General features: G+C 38.2%; 1 protein-coding gene across 7 annotated transcripts in view; it reads right to left on the reverse strand.

Moving 5' to 3' along the window:
- LOC103478802 (glutamate receptor, ionotropic, kainate 2) overlaps positions 1–18,148 on the reverse strand; it is a 549,772-nt gene that overhangs the window by 178,007 nt on the left and 353,617 nt on the right. For all 7 annotated transcript variants that reach the window (XM_017309432.2, XM_081616747.1, XM_008432853.3 and 4 more), the window contains 2 exons: positions 16,507–16,614; positions 13,592–13,705 (listed from right to left, as the gene is read on the reverse strand). In XM_017309432.2, coding sequence (XP_017164921.1) covers positions 13,592–13,705; positions 16,507–16,614 — 222 coding nt within the window. The remainder of the gene's footprint in view (positions 1–13,591; positions 13,706–16,506; positions 16,615–18,148) is intronic.

An 18,148-nucleotide genomic window follows, 5' to 3' on the forward strand; every position in this document is an offset into this window, starting at 1 on the left:
CCCTCGGTCTTGGTCTTGACTTGGTCTCGGACCCTAAAAGTCTTGGTCTTGTCTTGGTCTCGGGTTAGGTGGTCTTGAACACAACACTGGTGAGATTAAACATGATCAATCTATCAATAGTTTTGATGCAGATTCAGGGGAAAAAAGATCTGATTAAACTTTTGTGAGGATGACAGCATGCTTGATGACGATTTATTGAAACTGTCTCAGAAAAGGAAAAGTTCTGAACCTGCTAACAGCAGCTTAGCACTAACAGCTTTAGTGCTAATAGCTAAAGCTGTTAGTGCTTTAGCAGGATAGAGCAGTTTGGAGTCTGATAGTAGCTTTTCTTTGAGGCAAGATCAGCAGAATCTGTATCCTCCTGCTGGAATTAAGAAGTTTTTACAAAAAAACTAAAGGACTCAGGATGATTAAAGTAGAAGAATATTTTCCAGATCTAAAATTGTTTGTTGAATCCTCTCGGGTTTTAACAAAGAAAACTGGACTTTTTGTTGATGATGTGTTAACAGATCAAGAAATATTTTGCTTAAAGACACTGATTTTGAAAGTCAGAGACCAAGCACTCACTGCTGATGAAGATGAGGACGTTTAGAGAAATATTTTACATGTCTCTGTGTCTTTTTGTTTTGTTTCTTCATTTCAATGTGTGATTTTAAAATGGGCACATTAAATCTAAATGATGCCAGAGATGAAGAAAAAAAGGCTGAGGTTTTTAGATTTATGGCTCTAAAGAACATTGATATAATGTTAATTCACGAGACACTCAGCACTGCTGATAATGAGAGTGATTGGAAAAAGGAATGTGGACGGGAGGTTTTTTTAGCCACAAGTCCAGTTGTAGTGGCAGTGTGGGGATTATGTTTTCCAAGACTTTTTTTTGCCTATTTCTTGTGAAGCAGAGGAAATAATTGAAGGTAATTTATTAAAAGGTAAAGCCAAATATGAAAATGTGAATATTGTTTTTCTGAATGTGTATGCTCCAACTAAAGGGGTTGATAGAATGGTTTTATTGAATACTTTAGGTGACATCGTAAATGATTGTAGAGATAATTATTTGTTTTTGTGTGGAGATTTTAATTGCACTGAGAATCCATTACTTGATAGGAACCACTTAGAGCCTCATGCTGAATCCTCTCAGAGGCTCAGGCAGCTGACTGCTGCCTCTGACCTTTCAGATGTGTGGAGAGATTTCAACAGGAATCAGAGACAGTACGCATGAAGTCATTCTAAAGATAATCTTTTATCCTTGGTAAAAAGATGGGTTCAAGTATTTGGGCGTCTTTTTGGGTAATGAAACTTTTGTGCAAAAGAATTGGGAAAATATATTGGATAATGTTAAGGGTCGACTTTTGAAATGGAAGTGGATTTTACCTAAAATGTCATATAGAACAGTGTTTTTCAACCTTTTTTGAGTCAAGGTACATTATTTTATTTGAAAAAATCTCGAGGCACACCACCAACCAAAAATGTAAACAAAGATACTCTGTAGCCGCCTATATTACATATATAGTCACTCTTATCAAAGTCTCTTGAATAGGAATCAAACACCAAAATGTATTTTTATCACATTTTACATTTCTTATTTCAAATTGCACTTAACATGTCCACTTCAAAAATACACCTGAACAGCCACAACACTGTGGTGTTAAATTTAAAGAAGTTGTAGAAAACCTCAAAGTGTTTTACAAACTAATCCACAAGCATCTTATAGCCGGAATACAGAAAATAATTCTTATTCTGAAAGAAGCAATAATATTTGGGAAACATTTCACTTCATATTCACTGTTACAATATGAAGAGTTGCATGTACAAAATGTCAATATCTGTATATTTTACCCACCTAGTATGAAACCTGTGCATGTTTGGATGAAAACAGCTGATTTCCTGGCAGAAATTGAAGAAAGACAAAGCTCTTCCTCAAAAGCTCTCAGTCTCTCTGTTTTTAGTTTTTATAGTAGCCAGGCTGGAGAAGTTCACTTCACACAGACATGTTGTGGGAAATGGACTCATGTTCTTTCCAACTACTGCTGAGCTTCACTGTCTTTTCCATCACTGTCTTGCTAGATACGATGCGCTCACCGCTACCTGTAACATTCATGCATCACTAATTCTCTTGTAATGTAAAATGTTCTGTACCTACTGCCATCTAGTGGTAAGAATATTACATGATTACGCCGCTAGTCACTGCTACAGCAGACACTCAAAGATGGTATTATTTGCAGATAATTCATTTTCAAAAAATCTTTTAAAACCAATTACCGTATTTTTCGGACTATAGAGCGCACCATACTAGCACCTTAATTTTTTTTGGGGGGGGATGGAAGCTGCTCTCGGTTTTCCACAAGGACCCAGCAGAGGGCAGCAAAGTGCTGCGTCCTAATAAATCTGCTGTAAGGACGCAGCACTCCGTCTTGAAAGCCGAACCATGGTTTTGTTCACACCGAGCTTAAGTGCAGCGGCTCTATTTCCCTCCTGTAGTGCCAGATCGACAGCCCTCAACTTAAAAGCTGCATATGAGTTTCAAAACATTTCTTCGTCGTGACTGCTGCTAGCATGTGCTTGTTCTAAATGAAAATTAGCACGTTCTTCTTTTGATTTACAATTTTGACTTCTGATAATTCACTTCCTGCTAGAGAGCCCCCTGGTGGTTGAAGAAAAATCCACAGAAAAGCTACACCGGGCTACAATCCGCATGGTTCAAAGCTTAGAAAAAAGTAGCATCTTATAGTCCAGAAACTACGGTACCGTAGATGAAATTGAATAATTTCCACGGCACACCTGACGATCACTCACGGCACACCAGTGTGCCGCGGAACAGTGGTTGAAAAACACTGATATAGAGGACGAGTTCTGGTTATTAATAATTTAGTTTCTTCCGCCATGTGGCACCGGTTGATGTGTGTTGATCCCACAGTTTCTCTTTTATCAAATGCTCAAAGGGTTCTGGTGGATTTTTTGGGGGGGGATAAACTTTATTGGATTCCTCAAAGTATTCTCTTTCTGCCGAGAGAAGAAGGTGGACAAGGCCTGGTCCATTTGGCCAGCAGAGGTGCTGCTTTTCGTTTTCAGTTCATTCAGAGACTGTTCATGGGACCTGCAGATCTGGTGTAGAGGAGAATATCATGCTGCATTCTTCTGAGATTTGGTGGCATGGGTCTGGATTTGCCTCTTTTTTTGATGGACTCCAGCAAACTGAACTCTTCTCTTCTTCCAGGTTTTTATAAGAGTGTTTTCTCTGTGTGAACTTTGCTGAGGAAGGAGAGGCCGCAGCAGGCCGAGTCTCTGCACTGGCTGCTCCAGGAACCGGTTCTGTTCGGGAGTTTGTTGGATTGTCCTGTTTGGGAAACAACAACCTGGTCGAGACTGCTCCACACTGCAAAAGTGTATTGCCTTGGGAGGGTGGTAGAGATGACTGGACCTTGACTGGATGATCCTGTGGAACTCGCTGCTTGATTGGGAATAAAATCTGTTAGAGTTGTTGGTCAGCTTTTGAGCTACTGGAAACACAAGTTAAGTGAACATCAACATTCCCTTTTAACTGATTATTATGAAGGTACTGTGTTACTGTGGTGGGATGCTGTTCCACCCTCCCCCACTCTGTGCACCGGGCACCGTTGATTGGTGGGCGGGGTGAACGCCTTTATAGTTGGGTAGACAGCTGCGAGGTGCATGCATCTTTGTTTCTCCCACTGTTGCTACGGTCGGTGGCTACATGTCGGCTTGTGGGTTTGGTCGACTTGTCTGCGATCGTAAGTGGCAGTTTTGCTATCCGTGGCTGGGATCATGGTTGGTTTTTGGGTGCTACACCTGTCGTGCATTTCTGCGGTGTTGCTCTGATGGCGTGCGGCTTCCATCTGGTCCTCACCTGCTGACCCGCTTCCTCCAGGGTTAGGCTGTGTTTCCACCCCGGGCAACTGATTGTGTTTGGAGCTGCAGCGCTTTGGACGCTCTGCTGTCTTGTCTTGTCTTCCCGTTGTTTGTTTGGGCCGCTCTCAACTAAACCAGTTGCGGATTGGGCAGGCTGTGTGGGCGGGGCGCTACTCCTCTGGCCCCATAGAAGGGCATTTGGAACTTAATGACGACAACAATTTGTTCCATTGTTTGAAGTATTTTCTTTTACCATTTTGTTGTGTTATTGCAGTACTAATTTGTTTTCTTTTTGTTTGATTTCTTATTTTCTTTTGCGTTGCATGGTTTCTTTTTGTTTTACTAATTTCTTTTGCATGTTTGGAATAATTGAACTTGTCTGTCCTTTTTCCTTTTGTATTCCTTTTGTTTCAGGGACCTGAAGACTTGTTTTTAAAATGAAATGTTTTAAAGAATTGTTTAATAAAATATTGTGCACTGATAAATCTGTGTTCGGGTGCATCTTGTCACTTTAAAAAAAAGATCTTCACCTGCTGGTCACATTACCAAATCACATGAACCCGTTTCCATCCATCAGACTTTTTCCTGGGATCAAGAACTGCTCTGGTCCTTTACTGGATTTGGTGGACAGTAAAGGAATTTCCCTAGAAGGAGCTTCTGGGAAAATGATCTATAGACTTATTGTAAAAACTCTTAATCAAAACAAACTGAATGGACGCAGTTACACACTGTGGAGAACTCATCTCTCCCTAACACCTGAAATCAAGCCTGAATGGAAATCGTTGTATAAGCCTCCTCTCATGAAAACACATGCAGATTTACAGTGGAGAATCCTTCAAGGTATTGTAGTTAACTCATTTGTTTCTCTTATTAATCCTGCTGCAGGAGAAAGATGCCCATTTTGTGAACAGAGAAACAGTGTTTCATTGTTTTTCTGACTGTGTTCGTCTGTCAGCTCTTTTTGTGCTTTTGAGAATTATTTTCAACAGATATGGCAAAGTTTTTACTAAACTGATTTATTTGTGGTTTTAAATTCACACGCCAAAGAGAGTAAATGTCAGCTGATAAACTTTTTGCTAAGACAGGCTAAAATGGCCTGTTAGCAGAAAGAGGTGGAGGAAGAGTTGAATATTGACACTTTCTTTATTTGTTAAACTGGAGAAGTCTAGGCTATTGCTTGAATTAAATTTTTTATAAATCAGTTTTAGATTTAGAAACTTTTTGTCACACTTGGAGTTATGGGGAAGTAATTTGTAGTGTGGTAGAAGGAGAACTTATTTTTGGAAGGGTGTTAATGTAATGTATTGTGTGGAGTATGTTTTGTTGTTGTTTTTTCCTTTTATATAGTGTGTGATACTATGTTGATTATTTATTGAAAAATAAATGAACTATTAAAATCTCTCTCTCACACACTCATTCTGGCATTTAGCAAAAAAAAAAAAAATCAATAATCATAATTTACCTAAAACTTCTGGTTTCAACTATGAATGTTCTCTGATGTGGGAAATAATTTATGAGTCACTGCACACAAAAAATAGAATAAAATGAAAATATGTATTTGACTTTTAAACTGTATAAATAAATAATCTTATTGTAAACAGTGGTGATTATCACTGCATAAGTAGTAGTTGGCAGATACTTATTAAAAAATTTCCAACAATGAAAATTACATATCTTTAGAACAGAAGGAAATCAGATGGAAACTAGTTGAAAAATACAACCATTGAAACATCTAAGCAAATAATTCTGAACGAACAATTAAATAAAGAGCTTTTCAAGTCAGAAGGATTTTTAAATACTCTAAGCCAGTGGTCCCCAAACTACGGCCCGCGGGCCGGATTCGGCCCGCCTCCACATTTGGTCCGGCCCCCTGAACAATACCAGAGAGCATTTAGATTTTTTTTATTTTACCGTATTTTCCGGACTATAAGCCGCTACTTTTTTCCTAAGCTTTGAACCATGCAGCTTATAGCCCAGTGCGGCTTATATGTGGATTTTTCTTCAACCACTAGGGGGCTCTTTAGCAGGAAGTGAATCATTGGAAGTCATAATTGGAAATAAAAGAAGAAAGCGGCCATTAAAACAGAATTAGGTTTTAATAAGGAATTGAAATTTGAGAATGTTGTTGATCAGTTAAATAGCATTGAGGGGGAAAAGAAGATTTTTCATTTTTTTAAAAAATACTGGGATCATTGAGAATTTGAGGTATAGATATTAGGATCCAGTATATGGCAGTAGTGCAACAATAACGGAAATAATGGATGCAAGCTGCCGTTGAAATCTAAAGAAGAAGAAGATTTTTATTTAGGACTTGCTAGTAGCAACACGAAGGACCAGCACTTTTACTGTTACAGTTACCGTTCAGAAACTACCGTAATCAGTTCAGTTAAATCTAAACTTGGCAACTTTTCTTTTTCAACCATAATACATGTGATATTCAATTGACCTGTTATTACTCAAATTTTGGGTGTCCGCCCCCCTCTGCTGCTGCATCGTTGTGGAAAACCTGGAGCCTCAGAGATATCTGTGGCTTATAGTCCGGAAAATATGGTATTTATTTCATAAATAGTGTTATTTCCTGGATTTTTTTTCTGCGAAGAACCCAGAGAGGGTTATTTGATTGTGCTTTCTGAAAAACAATGCATTTTTACATTTAGGCACTCCTGCAATCGTCACACTTTTTCTGTTACAAACTGACTCCGGCCCCCCACCAGAGAAGGGAAACGTTATGGGGCCCTCACAGGAAAAAGTTTGGGGACCCCTGCTCTAAGCTGAGTAGCACCTTCTTGATTTTGAAATCACTGGAAAGAAAAACACTTGGTGTCTCTGATAAATTGCTCAACAGGAGGCAGAGCCATAAAGCACAAAATCTTATTGAACAATCAGTCAGTTAATTTACCCTTGCCCGAGTCTTCTACTAAATTGGAATCCCCACAGTGGTGAAGTGAATTGGCAATTTGGGAAGAGAAGTGCTTTGAGGTACTCTACTTCAATTGAATCAGAGAGCAACATTTCTAGAAAGTGCTATGCAAAGAAAGGGCAGTACAAGCAGAGCACTGGGAGATTTTTCAAGAGGAAAGGCTTAAAAATAATGACATCTTTGGAGCAAGTGTGTTATGGCTGAGAGCTGTTCTAGCTTTGTAAAGCTGATTTAAAGAAATGCTATCTCAATTTAATTTTCCCTAAACAAACCTTAAAAAATGCTGCATTCAGTTTGCTTATTGTGTTTAGAAGATCAAACTGAGAAATATTTTAAGTTGCAGATTTATTATTCAGATATCTCATTTTGAACCCTGCAACCACAAACAAATTTTTTTATTTTTAAAGGTCTAATTTTCACATAGCATAGCATAACTGAGGCTGCAGCACTGAAATGAATGTGCACAAATCATACTGCTCATTTCACTAAAGATGATCTGATTATGTTTTATTGAAAGTCATATCCATCGTATTCAACAAATGAACTGGCTATTATTAGATTCAGGTGGATGTAAATTGACTCGTTTTGAAATAGCACTATGAGAAGAAACTTATGACAATTGTTAGAGATTTTTTGGTATTATTTTGTTATTACTTTAGTTCATATTCAGTCTAATGTTCAACAATAGTTAAATCTAAAGATTATTCTGATTTTCAATTTAAAGTGTTCTCTTTCTTCTGTGTGTATAAACTGACCTGGAGGCCCCGTCTGCCTGTTTGTCTTCATGTGAAACAGTTGACTGTGTGTTTCCCAGACCTCAAATTACGTTTCCACAGGTGCCTTCTTATCAACCAGAATACTCCCTACCTTAGAAACTGCCTGTGTGCAGTAATATATTGTCTCTGCTGTTCTTCTTACATATCCTCCCTCTTTCTGCTTGATAATAAAAGACGAGCTGTAACCAAAGGTCTTTAGAACGCTCAGTGAACGGCATGGAGGAGCAGTTTGCTGAGTCTTCTCCTTTTTGCAAAAGCTTGGTCATAAAATTCATATACATTGTATGTGGTTTTTTTAATGAAGGTTCGAAAGAAAAACACCTATCATTTTTTGGTGCCGAAACCCGGGATCTCTCATACCGACCGGTGTCAGGCAGAGGAAGACACGCTGAATCCATGCATGGCCAGAAGTCATTTGGACCTGGAAAGAAAGACCCAGGAAGCAAAATTCTTTGCTGGGCCGGCGACGTAGGTCCGACTTTGTCTGCCAACGGCGGATTGACGAGATCCAACTGGACAACCTAAAAACTACAGAAACGTAGGTGAATTTTAAAATGGCTATTTTAGAGGTTTGAGTTCCCTTGTAAGACGTCGCTCTGCTAAAACTCTGAGGTCTGAGAATCCTTGTAAGATGTCGCTCTGCTAAAACTCTGTTTGTTGATGTGTGTGCATGAAGGAGTGAATGGTGCTTCTCTCTTTGAGAGTAAAACTCTGTCTTTGGAATTAGAATCCAAAGTGAAGAACCGCTTGGAAGCTAGGCTCCAAGTCGAAGCCTGTTCTTCAGAAGGCACTGAGCGATGACCTATGGCACGTTCTCTGAGAGAGCACATAATACAAAAATTTTCAAGCTTGAATTACAGGTTACTAACATAATGGGTGGTTTTGTTTTTGTTTTGTTTTTAGCATTCCTACACATTTAAAGAAAAACCAGTAGCAAGAGGTCTCACTGAAATAAAAACATGGAACAACCTTTTTACATGCTAAGTTGAATTATGACTTTCCTGAAGGAGGAAAAGCTGGAAAATAAAATTAAATAATAAAATTCTCCTCAGAGAACAATGTATTGTGTCGTAATGAGATTATAACAAAACTTGGTGAAATGATCCTTTGGCTGTCTATATGGAGGGGTCAGCGGTCAGAGTAAGGTACCGACCTGGACATTATCTAGCCTCATGTCTCTCTTAGGCCTTGAGAGGAGGGCTGACCGCTGACTTCAGTCTGCAGCACTGAGATCAACAAATTTAGAGAAATCCATTGTTCTCTGGTGAGACGTGACTCAGACAAAGTTAACATAAACTTCCATTCTACATTTTAAAGGTTAATATTGTACAGGATAAAAGAGACTACAGCTTTTAACATGTTTCATGTTTATATGTGTTTGAATAAAGAAATGATTTATGACACTTTAAAAATGTTGGGTAATAAGCGGCTAAAAAACTACAATGAAAAGAAAGAAAAGTTATATGGAAAATGTTTGTGTAAAAAGAGAAAAAAAACACAGAAAGACAAACAAACAAACAAAAACCTAATTGACTCTTATTTGCTTCTTTCCTTTTCCTCTGTCTGAGCCTCGCTGCGGTGCGTCTGACCTCTGACCTCAGCTCAGACCTGTCCTGCCGATCAGATGACGTCCCTCCTTCTTCACCAGCCAATGACAGTTGATAAAGAAGTGAAAAAGGACACAACGATTTCTACCAACTGGGCACTGAAAGCACTAAAATGTCCGCTGATCCTAATCCCTGGACATCCGGGAACTGCCATGCAGCAGAACTACTGTATGGAGTCCTGTTGGACGTTAGGACTGGAACTATATCTCCGTGTTTGGCTGCAACTGAACTTTTACAACCCTCGCTGGTTTACTCTTTGGCATCAGCGTAGAGAAGGAAAATAATGTGCTTTAAAGAAAAAGAAAGCAAACTGAACTGCTGCCGCTTGTTTCATTGGTGGACTACGGGACGGTCTGGACAACTTATAAATAATCCAACACAAGAGCCAGTTGGACTGACAGGGAGCTGGAGGAGAGACGGAGGGAGGACCAGCTGCAGCGACGCCAGCAGCAGGAGGGGGAAGCGAGAAGTGAGACAGAAAGGAGAAATGCGAGATAAGTTATACACACACCGCTGTGATAGAGAATGTACTCACTAATCTTGCTTGCATATAGGAATTATCTATCTAGAAAAGAACATTTTGAAGGTTTTTAGGTAGGGCCAGTGATCCTCTTAGGGCCCACGAGCATTAGGTTGGAAACTGTGAAGGAAAAAACTGTAATGACTAAAAGTTAAGAAAAAAAAACTTATAGCGTGATACGGCTAAATTACACCAACTAAAAATCATTACAGATTGAAAGCTAATAATGATTTGCAAATGTTTTATTTCATTTAAAATAAATACTAGTTTGGAACTAAATTAAACATCTCTAAGTGAAAATAATTGATATTGCAGTGTTGAAATATTATGAAGTATTTCTTTGCATCTAACTGAAACATTTAATTTAGAGTTGAATTCTATAAATAATCTACAAATTGATTGAAATTGGTTTTGTGTTTGTGTATTTTATATTGGGATGAATGAAAATTATTATGAGAAGAGAGAAATTTTACTACAAAATTGAGTAACGGATGAAATTATTGACCATTTAATTAACAATATAAAAAACTTAAATTGTTAACTTGTCTGAAATGCGAGGTTAAGTGAAAGTCTGAGACTTTAAGCAACCTGGGAGATGTAGATGGCTACTAAAAACTGATGATTGTGAGTAAAAACAACATTTTCTAGATTTCAGTCTAAAACATTTTATTCTAGATTTGATTGATAGTCAATAAATTCAAAAAGAAAAATCTTGAATTAGAGGATTTGAGATTTGGTTTAAATTAAAGATGGTAATTTTTATTTTAGAGAAAAAAATAGAAATGTTCAAAGCTGCTGAATTTAACAAAAGCTAAATAAAATAAATGAAAAGTAAACCTGTAATTAAAAGACTTGTTTGCTAAAATATCTTCTAAAAGCAATAAAACTCTGAGTTCACCTGAATTAACTATTAATCCTCACAAAGACTTTATTTGAAGCAAAGGTGATTGTGACACATGGGCAATGCCATGTGTAAAAAGGGGGGAAAATGGAAAATGGTGAGGTAATACTATATAACTACTAAAAAATTCTTACATAAATTTTTTTGTTATGAACTTTTGAATTAACAAATACTGTTAGATGATGATTGATGCTTTTTCTAAATGGGTTGAAATAATTCCAGCAAAGCATGTTTTTGAAATAATTCATGCGAGAGCTTATAGATAGACTCTGTTTGCTCAGACTTACAGAAAGCAGATGAAGAGCAAACATTAGCAGATTATATGATCAGAAGGAAGTGGTGTACTCAAGGGTGTACAGAAAATGGATGGATGGATAATTAAATAAAATATTAGTAGCTAATGCAGTGTATGCAGAGCGTTACAAGAATAAGGAACGGCTCTCAGTGACGCTCCAGACCTATCTTCTTAGTAAAAAGCTATTCAGAAGAATGGGATCGTTCAGAGCAGATTGTGCATTTGGCAGAATGTGGATCATTCTGCAATATGTGAATGTCACATATTGCAGACTTTGGTCACAGTGTTGTCCCATATATGCAACATGCAAGTCAACACGTCCGCATAATAATTCAGCGCAGTGAGTGACGACGATTTTTCATTGCAGATGCAAGAAGACATAACAGGCCCAGAACAAGAAGACATGACATAATGTCTCAAAAGAAAAGGTGGATCTGAGATCATCGTTCGGAGCACGAACAATGACGGTAAAGGATAAAGGAAGACTGTGACATGAGAGTGACCTTTGAGCATTTCTAGGATGCTTAAAAGTCAGCTGCAAAAGAGAAGTGGGTTTTTCCTTCCGTTAGGTCTGTACTGTCACAAAGATGGATCAACGATGCCTTGGATCTACGCGGAGGAGACCTCTGAGCTGAGGGGCTGCAGCAGAGCACCTGAGCAAGAGGAAATTCCCCAAGAGCCAACACCACAGCTTTGGATTAAGACTCACTCTGCCATCCTAAAGGTTGGCCATGGACCTCCACTCATCCTGGGAACCGGGTCCCCCTCCCTCTACCTGGACCGATCCCATACCAATGGACCATGCTGGAGCCTGTGGTTCAGTTGTCCGTCTGACAAAATGTTCTCCAAGGCAGTGATAGAGATTAGGATGAGAGATGTTGGATTGAAGTTGATTTTATTATATATTGTCTTTGATTTAATGTTTGCATCTATTTTCTGCTACTATATTTTTTATTTTAAACTATGTAGTAGGTGGATGGTGTCTGCAAAAGCCCTTGTAAAGGAGAAGAACTCAATAGTTTATACAAATAGTTTAAAACAATTTAAGGAATTCTAAGGTAATACATTAATACTAAAGTAATACATTATGGCAACTAAGTATGAATATTCAAATAAATAATCATGCAAATATCAATACATTTAATTAAAAATAATTTGTATTTACTTTCCAACTCAACTGAAATTGAGTTTTTGTCAATACAGTCAGATAAAATAAGAATGTAAAGAAATCAGGCATTATTGGGATGCATCAGAAGTTCCGAGGACCCCACGACCACTTCCTGTTTCTTTCTTTGCTAAAAGAGGTAGGCAACTCTGATTAGCTTGTTATTCTTTAGTTTTTCTCCCATTTTATTCCTAAGTTTTTGTCACAACCATATTGTGTCAACACCACACCTGAGATTTTACAAAATTCTGATAAAACTTTGTAAAATAAATGCTTAATTTTGGTTTATTGTAAAGATTTCAAGGAACTGATAAGCTACAATATGGCCTCTTTCAGATTAGCATCATATAAATTGAGGTAGTTTGGCATTTTTTCAACACGGTCAGTTTTTAACCTGAGTATTTTCTTCCTCAGTGATGTTTACAAATCTCACTCAAGTGGGCAGTTAATACATTTTAATGTATTTTCACATACATAGCATTACTTCACATGCATCAAGTATTTCTTTTTAAATATGTTTCTGTTTATTTTCAGAAACGTATAGTTTTATGAGGGTGGAAGAGGAAAAAATTTTAAATATCAATGATCTGAAAAGAGGCATGTTGTATGCTGTACAACATTTCAGCATTTATTTCAACAAGAATGACAACTGTACCCAGTTGTCTTTCGAAGTGCAGTGTTTTCTTTTTACTCACTGGTTCGTCACCACTGTCAGTTCTCTGTCAACTCCGTCAGATGGACTTTATGTTGTTTTTTGTTTTAAATAATATTTATTTTGTTTCTTGAGAAGCATTTGTCTGTAAAACTGAGTAAAAATATAGGTTCTGAGTCAGGTTCATTAAAATTGTAATTGTAATTTTCAAAATTGCTGCAACTGGGAGCCTGCACTCTTAACATCTTTACATTTCCAAGCAAAGAGATCACTGAGACTAGTATCACCATAACTATTCAAATTTGTTTTTATTAGTAACTTCACTTACTTAGTGCTTACTGCTGCAGCAATTTTAATGTATAAAATTATACAATTTAATGCAACAACCATCTGCCGGAATACACAGCTTAGGCAGCCAGTGTTTACTGTAAAAGCAGGCAGCGACTGTAACTAGAAGAGTAGTCATTTTGCAATTGGAAAGACAATGACTGAAGTCAAATTTCCTGTGAAACCGCGTTCAGTTTCCCACTGATGTATATATCAGTGTATGAATGTATTTATCTTTTAACATAGAAAGTACTCCTGGATCAGTGCTTGTGTGTCTTTTTGTGCCTTCTCAAACACCCAGTCGGCCAAGGCAGATGGCCGTTTATGTTGAGCCAGGTACTGGCTCTGCTGGAGGTTTTTTCTTATTAAAATGAAACTTTTCCTTTCTTTCTTTTTACTGCATGCATGCTCAGTATGATGAATAATTGCAAACTCAACCCAATGTAATCTGCTGGGTGTCTAATTTTTTTTCCTACACATTTTTAGAATAAACAGAACTAGACTGTTGTTATCAAATACAAATAAATAAAGTTTAAGACAAATAGGAAAAAATATATTCACCAGTATGGAGGAGACAATAAGGGATCGATTGGACAATGAATCTGAGACATTAGTTGTCTTTCCCTTCTGATTGTCAGTCATATTGAGGCCACTTGCTGGATCCCAGGTACCAATCTGTAAAAAAAAAAACATTGTCCCAGCATGAAGTATCTTATTCAGGAAGGCTTAAGAATAATCAGTAACCCATTTTGAAACTTATCGCCTTGACTTTCACTTTAACTGTAAGATTCAAAAGTTTTTTTTCCCAAAATACATGGCAGTGAATCAAGTAGAAAAATATTTTGTGTGACATTCTGTCGAGCATAAAATAATCAATCCACTTTATTTCTATAGCACATTTCAAAAATCGCAAAGGTAAGCAAAGTGCTTTACATTAGAAATGTGTAAGAAACATACAAAAATAACATGTTGAGAGTACAGAAACAGAAACACTGTCCCCACAGTGGGAAAATTGAGGTCTAACAGCAGTATGTAGATACACCCAAATATACCGTACAAGATTATAGTATGCTGGGTGTCTATAGTATTTTTACTTCACCATCAGTGGAAAATAAAATTGTGCACCTTTAAATTTTACTGAAACTTTTATGTAAATTTTTATTCAATGCAACTATTTCTTTCCTTACTTAGAAAATAGGCATAAAATGAAAGATAAAACTAATTCCAGTTTTTGTAAGTTTGCCTTACAGATTATACGACTGTGCTGGTAACTTTACCATCTTTCCCTTTCGGTTCAACACAAAGATTATATGTACGGCATCCTGGGGAAACAGTTGACAGTAATCTGACCCCTCAACCCTTTCATGGCTGCTTTCTTCTCGACACCCACAGGGACCAATGTTACAGCTGATCTAAGATTCTGATCTGCCTCATGGCCTTTTGAGGTGCTGACCAGTGGGAGCTGAAAAAGGGAGGAAGGAACGTACATGGCAGAGAAGCAATCAGATTATGCCTCAAGGCTTTTCATGTTTCAGCTCTTATTTTAGGTTGTAAAGGCAGGTCTCTTTAACACCATCCCCTGCTCTCCATCCGGCTTCTCAATCCTAAGCATCACTACAGGGGACCACAGACACTCCAACCCTCAGCAGCCGCACACTCCTCAAGGCACCTATGATAATCTGAGTGAGTGCTTGAGATAGTATTTGGAATTGCAAATCAACCCTTTAATTCAAGTTTCATGAGACTGGAGGGCTTTTGAATGAGTTTTTATTAATGGAGTAAATTATTCATGGAGGTGCCAGAACACACACTACATAGACCAAAGGTCAGAAGATGCTGAGAGGAATGCGCCAGTGAGAATAATGAAGTTGAAAGTGCTTGCAGTTCCATGAGTGAACATTATTTGTATCAGCAACATTAGTTGGTTCTTCTCTTGTTCATAATCTTATAAATCTCTGAGTGCTGAACAATGTAGTTGTGCTATACTGAGGATGCTTCTCTCCATCTGAGAACAACAATATAGTCGAGCAAATGCCATATTGGAGTTTAGATCTATAGCCTGAGCCTGACTTGAAATTTGGACTGGGTCGGGCCACAATTATATGGATGATGATCAGGCTTCTGTGGTGTGTTTTTTATAAGCCTACTATACATACAGAACAGAGAAAACTAAATGCAAATGTGTGATATAAATCTATCCCAATCTGCTTATCCCAGTCTAAACAGAAGAGTAGGCAGCTTATCCTGGTGAGGAAAGAAATAAAGTAAGGTGCAGAAGTTAATCAGCCTTAATGAGCTCAAACTGCTTTCTTATTGTATGTTGGAGCTGCTCAGTGGTAGCTCAAGTCACCACCTGCCTCCTGCACTCCAAACGACCCCAGCATCTTCAGCAGGTAGAGTTTGCTCTGATCTTTCATGTAAAGAGCATCAGAGTCATTATTCATGACTTTGATGCTTAGTGTTCATGGAGAACAATAAGCTGGTAATGCCACAGCAACAGAGGCATGAACAGCTTGAGATACTTGTTCCTTGATACTTGTTACAAACTACAAATCACTGCATAAGCCATACACTTTCATCCCTCATGAAAGTAGAGCTTGAAGGCTTAAATCAAGGCAACAAGGAGCATTATAAGTCTGTCATCAAAATTGCCAGAACAATACAAAGGTGCAGTGAAGAAAGGATAAGCCAGGAAACACTGGTACCTAACCAAAAAATGGGTCTGTGGAGCCTTCCTTCCCAGCAACACCTCACAGCTCAAGGTCCCAACTTAAGAGATACACTAGAGAAGTGGATTATTAGAGAATGTAGTTTTGAATATGATTTTGCAAGGATCTTTCCATCTTACCATACTGTTGGAACTCTTTAGCAGCTAATGTTGAACACAAAGATTATGCTGGAAACACTGTCATAGTTAACATAAGGGACAGAAAGCGACAAAATGTTTGAGAACATAAATCTAATATTCTACAGTGCCATAGACACGGGTTTAATTTCACATAGGAAAGATGGGGTTTTAGTTTATTTAACAATAAACACATTTTATTCTGTTTAGGGGTACATTGGGTCAAATAGATATGCATTCATATTTTTATTTGTAACAGTTCTGAAAAAAAACATGTATGATCCTCCTCCAATTTCACAATCAGGCACTATTTTGCTTTTGTGTATCACACAAAATCCATAAGAAATGGATTCGTTTGTTGAGGTATGAAGACCAATAGACCAAATGATCTCTGATGTCACTAAAAGCTTAGTAGGTTTTGTGAGATGAGATGATTAGCATGTGTTTAAGCTAGAATTTATATGTAGAGACTGAGCACATTTCTGACTTCAGGTCACGTACACACATTGTTCACACTGATCATTGACTAATTACACTCACTCTGGCACACAGATTGACTGTTTTTTCTTTGTCCAACTCATTAATTTGACGACGGAAGATTTACACACACACAAATCAGAAAATACATAACCTTCTCAAGACCTTCTTCTTTCAGACTAATAACATCAAGGTCGAAGTCTGTTCTCAGGCCATTGGTCCTGTTGAAAGAGATTCTTCCAGTCAAGCCATCCCAGTGTGCCTGCAGACAGGAGTAAGACACAGATCATCAGAGAAGACAGCAACCCAGCAACATCAAGTCTGCCTCTCTGCTATTGGTTTGATGTCAGCCTTGAAAGAAACATCCAAGAAATCTTCCTTTTCTCTGTTTGCATACAGTTTTTTCTGTTTCAGGGTGTCTAAACAGACTCCAAGTCTGTAACAGTGGGAAAGCATTTACCCTATCTTTACAGATATTTAGAGCCACGATAGAATACATTGTAGCATGAAAGTGACTCATAACAGAGATGACTTTGCAAATCATGACAGTTTCTCCAGACAGGGAGAAATGCACTTCAGGGTCAGTGTTTGAATCAGCAACAGATCTGGAAGTTCCTCTGTGAGCTACTCAAAACCTTTCTGACCCTACAGCGCTCCGTATCTGAATGCCTCTTCATTTACAGAAGTGTTGTGGCATATCTGAGGATGTTTTACTTCAGTGGAGATCATTGTAAATTTGTATTATGTACTAAAAAAAACCATTCACTGTAAGTTACCCTAACACAATTATTTTTGCTTTTCAAAATCCATTGATTCATTATCTTACACGCTTGTCCCTAGTGGGGTCGCAAATGGGTGCTGATGCCCATCTCCAGTGGTCAATGGGCGAGGGGGGCGGAGGGGTGTTACCCTGAACATGTTGCCAGTCTATTGCATGGTTTTCTGTCTCATTTTAGATATTTACATTTTCCTTATTTGGGATCATATTAGATGGTTTTATAGTATTTACTTTATTCGCATGTTTGTTCTGTTTTCATTTGTTCATTGTTTGAAACTCCAAAGTTTGACAAAAACTCGTTTTAATATCAGACAAACAAGCTTGTGTAAATATAAAATGCAGTTTCTGTTGGGAGACGGGGTTTGGCTGTTTGTTGGGGATTTTCTGTTGCCTACTGCTTCCCTTTTCATCCACTAAATGGTGCCAAGAGGCTACACCACCTTCGAGGGCGTGCCTGCTGACTGATATCAACGCACCTGTGATCTATCACCTAATCATCTAGGAGTATATGAGGAGCAGGCTGCCAGCACTGCAACGTCTGAGTGTTTGCCAGTTATGGTACTCTGTGCCCCTCTGAGCTTGCGCTGTAATTTTCTGACATTACTTCTAGTAATATATTCCTGTTGCCTCTCCCTCAGGTGTTTCCTTGTGACGCCTTGGATTTAACCCCTGTGAAGCCCGAGTTCCTGGCTTTCTGGATTTCCCTTTCATGATGCCGTGGATTGTTACCCACTGGTTGCCCGAGTCCCTATTTGCCTCTGCAGATGAATCATTAATAGTTCCTGGAACCTGGATGATCACAAATACCCCTACAGAGAGACCATAACCCCAGAGACCACAGTAATTTCCCCCCTGGCGGAAGCTCTTATCAAGTAAGATCAGTCCATTTTTTCCTTGAAGCTCCATTGTCCGACAAACCTCAAACTCACCATCTCTCACTGTTCTTCAGAGTACAGACGACCCTGGTTGCCATCCACAAGGACAAGAATCATACAATCTCATCATTAGAATAAACTTT

This window comes from Poecilia reticulata, chromosome 16, assembly GCF_904066995.2.
Source record: "Poecilia reticulata chromosome 16, P_reticulata-male-v2, whole genome shotgun sequence".
NCBI classification, from domain to species: domain Eukaryota; kingdom Metazoa; phylum Chordata; class Actinopteri; order Cyprinodontiformes; family Poeciliidae; genus Poecilia; species Poecilia reticulata.